This window comes from Silurus meridionalis, chromosome 8 (genome assembly GCF_014805685.1).
Source record: "Silurus meridionalis isolate SWU-2019-XX chromosome 8, ASM1480568v1, whole genome shotgun sequence".
Taxonomy (NCBI): Eukaryota; Metazoa; Chordata; class Actinopteri; order Siluriformes; family Siluridae; genus Silurus; species Silurus meridionalis.
Window position 1 is genome coordinate 18,869,634 of NC_060891.1, and position 13,100 is coordinate 18,882,733.

The following is a 13,100-nucleotide window of genomic DNA, read 5'->3' on the forward strand; positions in this document are numbered from 1 at the left end:
ATGTTCTCCTATTATTTATGGCAGTGATTGTGATAAAGCTTTAATGATCAATATAAATATAGTAGGTAATAATTGTAAAGGGGAAAAATCGAATGAGTGTTTTATTTTGTTAATTTTTGTTTATTTGAACGAAACATGCGACGATCTGCAGAGGAAGTTTCACACAATTGCGCCTTTTGCCTTCATTTCATTTGCCTTGTGATTAATCAGCAATCATTCATCAGGAGCTGTTTAGGCAGAATTTAAAGCAGGACTGAGATGTGAGGAATCTGTTCAGTGTGACGAAGATTTTGCATTTAACATACTGAACGTGTAATATTTCTCGAGTTTTTTTATGTACATGATTACTGGGCGCCCAGAAATCAACTCCATGTCATTTATAATTATGACTAAATAAATAATTAAACGAACAGATGAAAACATCGAACGAAAGTGAACAATGTACAAGTCAGGACAAAAAGCACACATTTTGGTCTCTCTCTATAATTATTCATTCATATTGCAATTTGTAATATTTGTTTTTTTTCTGGATTTTTTTTATAAATCTAAAATCTGTTTTTCTTATATTCGTTGCATTATTATTATTATTATTATTATTATTATTATTATTACATTTTATTGTTAAATTGTTATAATTGTCTTCTTCTTTTTGATATTATTATAGACAGTGCTAGTGGTGTCTATATTTATAATAAATTGTCATATAAGTACTACCAATATTTTTTATAACAAATTACATTTAAACGGAATAAAACAATGACGTCATTATTTATAGTCATTATAGGCTATAACGGTATACATTTATATATAAATAACTATATATTTATATAAATAACTATCTATCTATCTATCTATCTATCTATCTATCTATCTATCTATCTATCTATCTATCTAGATATATATAGTTATTTTTATATAATTCTATACCGTTTATTTATATATATATATATATTATATATATATATATTCCGTGTGTGTGTGAGCGCGTGCGTGTTGCAGCTGTGAGAGTGATGAACATTCAGGACACCCCAACACTCCCAACACTTTCAAAGACTCGAAAGCACAGTGCCAGCAGGGGGCGCTTCAGAGCAACTCACACACACACACACACACACACACACACACACACACACACACACACACACACACACCAGCTATTGTTTCGGCTAATGCTAAATCCCCGATAAAAACAGACTCGCCTAATACTAATGAGACAGCTATATATGCTCTTACTACATCATTTACATTTTACCGCCTCAGCGCTATCAATAAATCACAGCAAAATTGTAATCTCATAAAAATGTTTTAAATACAAAGTGATTTAAAAAATAAAAATAAAACATGATGCCAAAATACATTAATCTGTAGTATGTTGTAGTAGCAATAGTAGTAGAAATAATAATAATAATAATAATAATAATAATAAAACTAAAATAGTAATAATAATAATAATAAAAATAGTAATAATAATAATATTTTTTATCATTGATATTCTTATTATTATTGTTGTTGTTGTTGATATTATTATTATTATTATTTTCTCTCTGAAAAACATGCAGTAGTATCAACACACATTTGAGCAGACTGGAATCTAACAAAATCAAAAAATGAAATATTTATTACAGCATTTGTGACTGAACACCTTTGAAACATTACGTCACAGTCCTCATACAAGTATTTAATGTATTTTTTTGACAAAGCTTAAGGGGGAGGGGGGGCAGCATCTTTATCATCTAGTGAGGAACACGTGCTGAAAAAGGAAGGAATTCATGGACATACAATATCAATGCCACAGCAGATCTGAAACTAGCAAAAAACATTCTTTTTTTCAATTGAGGTAAACACATAGAATATCTAACAGGAAACAATTAATAGACTGAACTCTGTACGAAGTTTGTTACAATATTCTCTTAGCTCTTTTCCAAGCTTTGAGTTCATAATTTAAGTTCTTTTTTTCCTCTTCTTTTTTTTAAAGTTTTTTTTTGGTGCATCAACCACCGATAGCTTCTCTAAGTGCCAAAGAATCCACCATTGTGTGTTTGTGTGTGTGTGTGTGTGTGTGTCTGTGTGTGTGTGTATGTGTGCTGTCCATATGGTGCACGTGTTGATCCAGAGGCATGGAAACTACTGTGGGATGTTGCTTTTCACCGGATATGCTTCCTTCAATAGGCTCTTCAGTGATAGAGAGTCCGTGATACAAAAGAAAATAATAACAAAATAAAAATGTATAAAACCAACACAATCCAGTGCTTGGGCAATTCAAACTAAGAACTTTAGCTACAGGGAAACATTCATTCATGAACCAAAAAGAGGGGCGTGAAATAAAGGTTTGTGTTGAATCAGCGGGCATCACTTAGCAACCTCTCTGTTGAGTGCTACTTCTGGTCCTTATTGGGACGAGTCCACTGCCTGCTCAGGTCTTAGTGTTAGTGCCAATATTTTTTACAGATGTTTCTTCCTTTATTTATTTCTTGGTTTTATTATTTTCTTTATTGCTGCAATGATACCACCTCTCCCTCAGGGAACAGCACGCACAGTGTGAAAAGCAGGGGGTTAACCTTTAATTCTAGCACTAGGTCTGGAAACATAAAATCGAGTGATCAACTAAAAATGCACAAGTTTTAACTTAGTGTCTATACTTTTATACTACAGTAGTTGTAACTCTTGGAGTCTCTTTTGTCTTTTTTTTTTTTTTTTTTATCTTTCAGAATTATTTCTTAAAATGGTTCAAACGAGAGCATGTTTCAGTGAATGTGTATGTGTGTGTGTATGTGTGTTTATTTCAGTTTGCACAATTGTGCAAAAAGTCCAAAATGTCTTCTGTTGATCTTTAACAAAAGCCCAAGACTTTACAAAGTGTTCTTGTCAGCTTGGTCCTCCATCGATGAAAGTAACAAATTTGACAAGATTAAAAAAATTATCACAGCTCATCTGGAATTCCATACTTTGAGAGTCTAATTCTGGTCAAAATTGTTCCATTTTCATTCTGTTCTTAAAAATAGTCACAAACAAAATCGCTTTAGTGGAGTGGGCAGGGGGGAGTTGTTTGGAGTTGTTTTCTCGCTTGCACTTGTCTGGTTCCCTTTACACTACTGGGCGTGGATGTCCAGGCCTTGTCCACCAGTGCTGTGGTCGATGGGGGTGAAAATAGGGGGGCTCTGTGCAGACATGCTCATGGCGGGATGAGGAGGAGGTCCTCCGTGCATCAGCATGGCGGGGTGAGGAGGCACGTGGCCCGGAACGTAGTGCAGCGGGGGTCCGTGTCGTAGCTGAGAGAGGTGTGGTGGCATCTGTGGAGGAGGAGGAGGTGGAGAAGAATAAGGTAACGGTGCCATGCTCATGCCCATAGGACCACTCTGAGGTACGTACTCCCCTGGCATGCCCTGCAGACCTGCAAAAAACACAAACAGCAAAAAAGGTTCAGCAAACTGGCATAGACTCCTACTATATACACACATTTACACCATCATGAATAACGTTAATAAGGGTAATACTGTATAGAATAAAATATGCATCAAAGGTCCCTGTTCTATATTTTTCCATACCTAATCGTATGCTAACCATTAAATGAAATATTTGTTTAAACGCAGTGTAAATCCACATCGCCGGGTCGTTTTGCACATGTAGCACACCGAGTGTGTAGAACACATGAAAAAATACACTGCAGTATTTCAGGGCCTTGTGGGACGTAGTCAACCCGATATATTCCTGCTCACTTCTCATACTGTAAAATGATCTGCACATCCATGCACTGACATCGCAAACTGGCAAGATGCAAAGAAAACTGCATATACATTCAATCCCCTGCTGAGTGTAGTGGTCATATCTGATTTAAATCCCTTTTACTAAAGCATTAAATAATTTCGGGGTTCAGTTAACTATCACAACATGAGAACTGCACATAATAGATATTTTCCTCTTAAGGGAGCTTTTTTTTTTAGAAAGGAAAAGTCTGGAATGCTGGAAACTTCTCTGAGTAAAACATAACACATGAAGGTTGTGAAGACACAAAAATATATAAATGTGTGTATATATATATTGTTTCCTGGAGCTTGTGTGTATATTTGGTGAATGTTGGCAGTGACTGGTGCCGTTGTGTAGCACTGTGGGTTTGCAGGTATGGGTGTGGAGCAGGCCAAGGGACAGCAAAGGCCTGGACGGCACTACTTTGTAATGTGAACCCCAAGGGGATTAGCAACGACCAGTTGAGGCGGGGGAAGTGAGGGTCACCCCAAGGTCACCAGGCATGCTCATGTGCTGCATTCCTCTACCTTGGTACCCTGCAATTAAGAAATTACACAGGAGGATTTGCGGAGGAGAAAAAAGAGCATCTGAGGGTGAGATTAATGAACGAAACTCCTTTGTTGAAAGACGTGTCATTTTCGTATACCTGCTTTCCACCTTACTTCATTTCATTCAAATGCACGTTCGCTAAAGCACTCTTTTAAAAGCCAGCTATCACAGCCATAAAAAGTAAATCAATCTAGCCAGAGAGGGCAGCAGGAGTGCACCCACCTCCATATAACCTAGATCGGCTCCTGTTAAAAGGCCCAGCAGATGTTTTTGACACTGTAAGCTGGTAATCTCAAGTCTTGTAAGCTGCAGTCATTCTGTTAAGTAGATCTGTGCAGCGCGCCCCCCCTTCTTTATTAACACGAGTGGTAAAACCATCTGAGGACAATAATGCTGCCTGGACCGGCCTACTCGCTCTGCCTGCTCCAGCAGAGCAGTCTGCTCAATGGCTGATGATAATTAACTACCAAATATACCATATTGTGTGGCTGCGTAATCAAATCAAGAGAGGGTAATATTCCTCTGTATTAAGCTATTAATGTAATTGGTCATGAAGCATAAAATATGTTATGTAATTAAATAGTCTAGAAAGTATATAGCCTATATTAAGAATTATCCAAGCTGAGCAAATGTTGTCTCTCTGTGGCTGTTTTAGGGAACATTGCTCTCTGCATTTTTGACTCCATTAGCAGTGTGGTGCTGGTGGTGATGATGGTAGAAGGGGGGGTCTGAAATAGGCTGTCAGAAGAATCGTCATGGTGACCCTTCGGAAAATCCACTGCCTATTTACATATAAAGGGTTCTTTTAATCAAGGTAAGTGTTATTATATTGTGCCTCATTGAGCAGAGGAGTTTAGGTGTTAAATAAAATTTCCTCTGCTCTGGCGCCTTTGGGATGTAATATGTCTTGATTTCTCAAATGTCAGCGCCACAGTGCTGACGGGAGGTATAATGGGTGTCTTAATCAGGCAACAACCATTTAGCCTTGGAGAGAAAGAAAAAACGAGAGAAGAGAAATCCCCCTTTTTATATGAAGCCATTCTTTAACGTCTGCATCCCTTTGAATTTATCTCGGCATCTCTCCTGTCTCTGGGTCTTGTGTTTGGGATCCATTGCCCCCTCCCCTCTCTCCTGTAAAAAATAATCAAAACACACGGGTTCCTCCCAGTGAAGGATCGGTCATGTCACCCTCGGCCCGTATATCTCACAGAGGAACCATAATGTACTGCGGCGTTCCCGGCTTTGCATATAAGATAATTTGGGCATCAATCCTTCCCCAGACAGATTTATGTCACTCTGAGGACAGTTTCACTTCTCCTTCTTTATCGCTTCACTGGAGCCTGCTTAATTTCTCCCGTCAGCCCCTGCCCCTGGAGATGTTATTTTTTCCCTAAATGTCCAACATTTGCATTGGCTGGGGAGATAGGGAGAGCAATGCCACTGTTGTGATAAATAAATTTGTGGCCAGTGCTTTTCTCTTTTGCTTTTTCTTCCCCTGGCTTCTGGCGCCACAAGTCCGCTCCTCCAGGGTGGGCATTGCAATACTTCCTTCTCTGCTATTAAACCCATAGCAGGCTCATCCAACACACTGTGCACCAGGGCTTTGGAGGTTATGCGTGGAATGTGTTTGCTGTTATTTAGGGTTGGTATCATGGCGATTCAAAGAGTGGGAAAAAAAAAAGAAAGTGGAAGAAAAGGCTGAGAAAAAGCACCGGTGTACTTACTTCCCCCATTTCATTGAGTTTTGTTTTACAAGGTGGGGGTTACATGTAGTGCCATTGCCCATCCATGCCCATATTCATCCCCATTCCGCTCATAGGCCCTGGAAGATGAGAGAAACACCAGAGAAGGATATGAGTCACAGACAGTAAGAACAGAGCCCACCACTGAAGAGGTACAAGTACAGCAGCAGAAAGACAGAGAAGAATATTCTACCAAAGAGAGACACCTGTTGACACCTGTTGTGCCTGAGATCAATAATGAATGAGATTAAACAGGCAGCAGGCATGGAGAGACTGAGATGGCATGCTTGATGAAGCAAAGCAGACCAAGAGCTAAACCAGAATGGACCCAGGAGTGAGTAGTGATCAGGCAAGGCAGTTGTTAGTAACTGGTTACTGAAGGGTCAGATACGAGCTTACCTGCTGGCCGGATTCCCATATGTTGCTGCCCATCAAGTACAAAGCTGCCCATGGGCTGACCCTCTGGACTGTATGCTGCTCCCTGGCTCACTGAAGGATCAAGAAGAAAACCTGATTGTAGTCAAAACGTGGACAGGAGGGGAGAAGAAGAGAAGACATACCAGACAATGAGCAAATATCCCAGCTCTAGCCCAAACACACTGTAAGACATTCTGATGCATTCATGAGTCAAAGCCAGTCCAGTACACACATGCACATGTGCACAAAAGAAGAGTAAATTAAACACACTCTCCAATGAAGTAAAAACAGAAAGAATTGCCCGAACATTTTTTTAGGAACAAATTGCCCCACAAAGCTTTAGTTTCTGTTATCTTACTAAACTATCATGCTGTTATTATGAGCATTTGTGTGTTATCTTCAGAATATTATGCAAAGTGATTAGTCATGCTGTATTTGGAAAGTTTGCTGATTGCAACATCATGCATCGGAATATTCAAAATGGGTCCCAACCCCTTTGCCAGGAGGAGCCATTTCAGAACATCCTAATTCAGTTTGAGTTTCACAGCATTTACACAATTCTCTTAGCAATTTTAAGGGAATACTCTAAATGTCTTTAAGACTAAACTGTTCATTTTATACCTCATAAATCCCAGTTGGATCATATTGGAGGTTTCTTTTTTAATCTTTTGTGGTTTGAAAAGATTTGGCAAAGTAACATCTTATCAGTTAACAATGTGTAGTCATTTTAATCCTTTCACAAAAATAGCAGCTCTGTCTATACCTGAAAGCCAGAAGCAGAAATCTGAACTAAATCAATAACCACAAAACCCTCTGGATTCTTGCTTCATAGTTTCAAAACGAATTAATTACTAAGAATTACAAGAAGCATATTAAGAAGCATATTATGGAGACAGTTAAATGCTCTATACATTTTTCTAAAGTACTCTTGTGGCCAATTAGCATTTCGCAGAGAATGTGTGCTAATGTACCTCTAACAAGCTAGATTGGGAACATCTAATTAGAGCCATCAGCTAACATGCTTGGTCATATTGGCACATGTCCCACCGAGGATGCAGGAAAGCAGAGGATGGAAAAAAGGAGGACTTCATCCCATAATGGAGGACTGTGTGAGAATGTTTATCTGCCAAAGAACTGATTGGAATAGGGAGCAGAGAAACAGTGATGGTTTTACCTGCTCGATTTGACTGGTCAATCATGGGCTGTACTATTCTTCTTCTGGCATTAATGAACCTGGGAAAAGACAAAACAGAGGGAAAGAACAGAGACTTTAAATCACCTACCATTAAAGGAGACAAATATTCATTACAGAGCACAATCAAGACAAAGCCATTTGCATGACTTTATGGCTGCATTAGTGGCTAGCTCCTCGAAAAGCAATCAAAACCAAGAAACAACAACAAAAGAGCGATTGTGCTCAGGCTTGGGAGCCCAAAGTGGTATCCTTTTAATGTCCCTTATGATGTATTCCTTTAGCTTAATAAAGCTTTTGATTACTTTTGGTAACTATGGCTACTCAAAAGACATTCCACAAGCATTGCATGTAGTTGTGGTGAGGCCACTGTGTATCTGACACTCTGGGGCTACTCATGCTGCACCTTCACACCAGTCCTCTCGTGCACATAAACGTTACTCTTAGTGGGTTATCGCTCATTAGAAATTCAGAATAAGTTAAAAGTTTGTGAGGGCTTGGACACAAATGGTTCCTTTCAGTCTTTCACTCGCCTTCTTCATGCCCCCCTTTCTGGCTGCATTGTAGGGGGCTTTTGCTCCCCTCCCAGATGTCTTTAAACGAGGACCAGGCACTGCCCCTCTGTGCTTTCACGAGGTATTGTTATGTCAGCAAGCCCATCAATTAGGCTGTCTGAAGTTTTATCACCACCACAGCGGCAAATAAGTGCAGTTCCACAAAGCCACCCTGGCCTTGCTCTCTCCTGCCGCTTTGCACTGTAAAGCCTGCAGGGTCACCACAAGGTTAGTGCCAGCCAGGGAAGCCCTTTCTTTCTGGCAGAAAGGGACGCCCAAGGCCGTGTCAAGTCAAAAACTCTGCGGAAAGAAATGGTGCTCTTTTAACACGCTCGGACTGTACCAAGATGTTAGGGCTATATGCACCAACATGTGTTTGATATTAGAGAGAGGTTACAATCATGACCAGGCTATCCTAAACGAACAGCGGTGGGATACACAGCCTAACGTTCTCAGAGCAATGCTACAGGACTGGTCATTAGATGCAAAGGGGAACTGGAATCAATTTGGGCCCCTAATCCCTCATGAACCACTGATACCTGCCCTTACCTTCTCCTATTAACTTAAACGCCTGTAATCTGGGCTTTCAAAGTGACAGGCTTACATTTACAAAATACACAGCTGGAAAAAAAGAGAAGTAAGAAACATTTGATCCAAATGCACGAATGTTTTTTTTTTACTTTCAGAGTTGAACAACTCAGAAAAAATAATCAAATGGTATTAGTACAGTCCATTGTACTGAGGAAAAATGACTGGTGCACCGATATATATATATATATATATATATATATATATATATATATATATATATATATATATATATATATATATATATAGTGTCTAATATTAGGCCCTTAAATCTATTTTTAAACCACAACTTCCTAATGATCCCTGGAGATAACTGAAATCAAAGTAATGCATCATGTCCTCTCTAAGGGCTGTCTTTGTTGTCAGAAAATGCCACTATCCCTGTAGTGAGGTTGAGATTTAATCTCTGGCATGTAAACACAAGAAAAAAATCCCCCCTGTCAGGATTTTCTGGACAGACAGCAAAAAAAAACGAGGCCTGCCAAGCTCTACAGAGCTTTAACTCACTGCCTTAAAGCTCTGGAAGGCTCAAATCAAAACCATGTGCACCCTCCCCCTTTGCCATGCTCCCAAAACTGGACCATAAACACGTAATGTTAGGAATGTTTCTCGCAGGTGAGGAATATGCCTGTTTACTATCGCAGCATATTGAGCCAATAAGACAAATAATTATACACACCAGTAAGCAGAGTTTTATCTAGAAAGCTTTTTTATTAAATAAACCGGAACACATTATTATATTAGTGTACTTTTATATGATTCTATTACATTATGTGCCTTTTGGCAAAGAGAGCTAGTTAAATTTGCTCCTGAACAAACATGCCGTACATAAACATTTCCTCAAAGCTATTAATGTATTTCTTAAACAGCTGCCACCGCGATTGACCTCTTCATGTCAGTGCCGTCCCAACTGGACACATCTTTGCACAATACAACACATACACACAAACACCACTGCGTCTGTTTTCCTTCTCCAAACTGTTGCCACAGTAACACAGCGGGGGCTGACCAGGGCCCTCTTCTGCCCCCAAAGCGCCTTTTATCAGTTTGAGTAAAGCCAATTGAGATTATCAGACCAGGGCTTGATAACACTGTTTTCCCTCCTCCCATGAGCTGCTAATGGGGTGTGCTTAGAACAACACCCATGCCAAGCCTCCAGAGAAAACAGCCTAAGCAGGCACACTGGAGCAGAGGCCTGCCGAAACACACTCAGACTCACACACACAGACCAGGGGGACCTAACCGCAACTGCTACCTCCCTGTGTGAGTCCCAAATGTGTATAGAGTCCGGCCATGAGGACGGGTACTTCCAAAGTCTTACTACCATTTTTATTATTTACATCTGGTAGAGTACTTATTATAGCCTGAGCCTGCATAACATTATATACCACCCGTCCTCTCTCTCTCTCTCTCTCTCTCTCTCTCTCTCTCTCTCTCACACACACACACACACACACACACACACACACACACACACACACACACAGACATACACACAAACAGTGCTGAATGTTCCCCTCTAAACATACTGACTTGTATTATCACCCCTCCCCCTGTCCTCTACACCCAGCATGGGAACTCCATGCTGTCTTCAAACAAATAATTAAAGACTAGGTGAAGGGGTCATTGAAAGGTCATTTCTGTGGATACTCAACAGAATGTGTACATTACTGCAGGAGATAAAAAAAAAGCCTGGTACTATGGCTGTGTTTAATGTGTAGGCAGACAGCCTTTACAAATCAATCAAGGAGTTAAAGACAAAAAAGGGAAAAGTGTGAAGGCCATTTTTCAGAAAATATTCAAAAGTTACAGGAAAAAGTTAAAAGAACAATCTAACTTAAGCTAAAACGAAATAATAATAAAAAAACACACAGAGGTCTAGCTAGTCAGTGTGCTGTGTGAAAAACAACAACTCAATTGCTTCTTTCCACAGAGGAACCATGTCGATCTTCCCTTACTTCATTTGACGCTCTGTCAGTGGATCATTTTCATTAAGATTTAGAGCAGAGCTATACACAAACCCCTGCCAGTGCAAATAAGAATAATGGAGCCAGAACTGCAGGAGTCCACTTGACATCACTCTAGCATGGAGCTGCATCAACACTCTCTGCCCCACCAGAAATCTTAACTCAAACAGCCCAAGGGGATCATCTAGGCCAGCAAGCATGTTAAACAGGCTATGCAGCAGGCTCCTGCACTCTTGACTACATTTTCACCCTGCTATGTCACATCGCATGCAGTGATGCAGTACACGTGAATTTTTGAAAGGCAATGGTTGCCCAGCTGAATCACTAGACTGCCCAGTGTATGCATCACATTTACAGCATTTGGCTGACGCCCAAACAAGCAGGGTTAAGGGCCTTGCTCAAGGGCCCAGCAGTGGCAGCTTGATGGTAGTGGGATTTGAACTTGTGACCTTCGGATTCAAAGTCCAATGCCTTAACCACTGAGCTATCACCTCCCACCTCCCATCAGAAAGAGCGTGAGAGACAGAATGACAGGCTCTGTAGAGTTGTGCGGCCACACCTAGTAACTAGCTCTTGTCGTCAGCATTCCTTCTCTAAAAATTTCCCCACGGCAAACCGCCTTTCCCTGGAGCCCAGCCAAAAGCGACACTCTCCGACTGTACCCCAACCAATCATGGTGGGCAGTCTTGAAAGCCTAACCAATCAGGGCCAGGGTCAGGTTCAGCGTGACCACATTGCTTGGTGGTATCTGGTAAAACATGGTGCAAGAGAGGAAAGCTGAGGTTTAAACTGGGCAACAGTCAGACTAAGAAGCTTTCAGGAGCAGGAACAAATGTGTAAAAATAGTGTCATTAAGTAAAGTTCATTCCAGTCATAAAGACTATGGGAAGATATAGTATATACTAGTAAAATTCTTCATCATTCCTTAAACAAATTCAGCACTCTCAGACTAAACTTAGTGATGATAGTTTGACAGCACAGCTGTATGTTTTCAATTAAATCTCACTTCCAACAGAAAATCTCACAACAAGTCAGCTTTGACAAAAATTTTGTTAACGTCTTAATGGGGAAAATAGCTTCAGTTTCAACTTTGACCTGGGAAGTGTACACAGAATAAACCTGGGAAGCGTGGGTTTAATAAAAGCAAACATGCCCCAATTATCACCCACTAACAGGGTCAGACGTGTGTCTGCAGGCCACCAGCAGCCTCTAATCTGCTATGAAGTAAATACAGATTTCATATCGGCTTGCTGGACAGACAAAGTAACTATTTAAGCTGGTCACCAGCTTGCGCCTATCTGTGGATTTATCATAAACTATCTGAGAGGATCTATTCAGAGCCAAAGCAGAGGAGGGGTGGAAAAAACTGAGTGACACTGGGAAAGATGGGAGGAGTGTGCAGAGGCGTCCTCCAGCCCATGAGATCTCTCTCTTCTTTAACTTAAAACAGGAGTCGGGAGACATAACGCGGCATGCATTACCTCAGTCTGTCGCTTGATTCAGTACAGATGGGGGAGCAAGCTGAGTAGGATTTTGTGTGTGTGTGTGTGTGTGTGTGTGTGTGTGTGTGTGTGTGTGTGTGTGTGTGTATGCGTGTATCCTTTGGACGAATGCTGTGGAGCCTATGTTCCGACCATTGTGGTGTTTACATAGTTCTCTGCTGCTCCTCTTAAACAAGAAAAAGTGCTTCACCTTTCCTTACCTTGGCCGATTTCACCGCTTCATTTCCTCCCTTGGCCCTGCCATTCCTCTCCTCTTGTACTTTTTTTTCCACAGACTTTAGCTCTCCCCCCAACTCCTGCTGCATTCCTCTCTGTCACATATGAAGAGAATTTGTACTCGTTCTCTCGCTCTTTGTCTCTCTGAGCTATTTTCCTGTGCCAGTTTTGTGTCAGCAGGAGTCATTAAGATCCAAGTGGAAAATCAGACGAAGAGTTATATATTTGTTTTGCAAACTGACACGTTTTAATGAGCTGCTAATTAAAATAAATCAATAGCACTGCGGCACCCTGAGTCTTTCTCTCTGTTTCTTTCTCTCCCTGGCGCATCATGATGCAGTCAGAGCAAAGAAATGTCTCTGGCTCTGTCTCCAGGCATGCTGCAATGACTGAATCCATTTCAGAAATTCCAGATTGGCATCCTTCAGAGCAGTCAAGCTCCATGTAAAAAATAAATAAAATAAAAGTCACTGCAGCACTGGAACTTTTTCCCTCAGTCATGAGTTCTGGTGTGCCAAACTGTAGGAAATCAAACAGATTCTTCTCTATAACTCTCCCTTCCATAGCAATTACACAGATATAAACGCGACTGGGAGGCAGTGTGGAGCTGCAGCACCTGTGGCACATTC

At 40.6% G+C, this 13,100-nt stretch overlaps 1 protein-coding gene across 11 annotated transcripts in view; it reads right to left on the reverse strand.

Annotated features, from left to right (window-relative positions):
- Positions 1-1,590: 1,590 nt before the first annotated feature.
- The window catches only part of meis2a (Meis homeobox 2a), a 67,566-nt gene continuing 56,056 nt past the window's right edge, over positions 1,591-13,100 (reverse strand). For 5 of the 11 annotated variants that reach the window (XM_046856629.1, XM_046856627.1, XM_046856632.1 and 2 more), the window contains 3 exons: positions 7,627-7,685; positions 6,435-6,545; positions 1,591-3,391 (listed from right to left, as the gene is read on the reverse strand). In XM_046856629.1, coding sequence (XP_046712585.1) covers positions 3,090-3,391; positions 6,435-6,545; positions 7,627-7,685 — 472 coding nt within the window. In that variant the 3' untranslated portion in view covers positions 1,591-3,089. Of the gene's footprint in view, positions 3,392-6,017; positions 6,116-6,434; positions 6,546-7,626; positions 7,686-13,100 lie in introns of all 11 variants that reach the window. The other 6 variants (XM_046856636.1, XM_046856638.1, XM_046856634.1 and 3 more) reach the window with 3 other exon arrangements.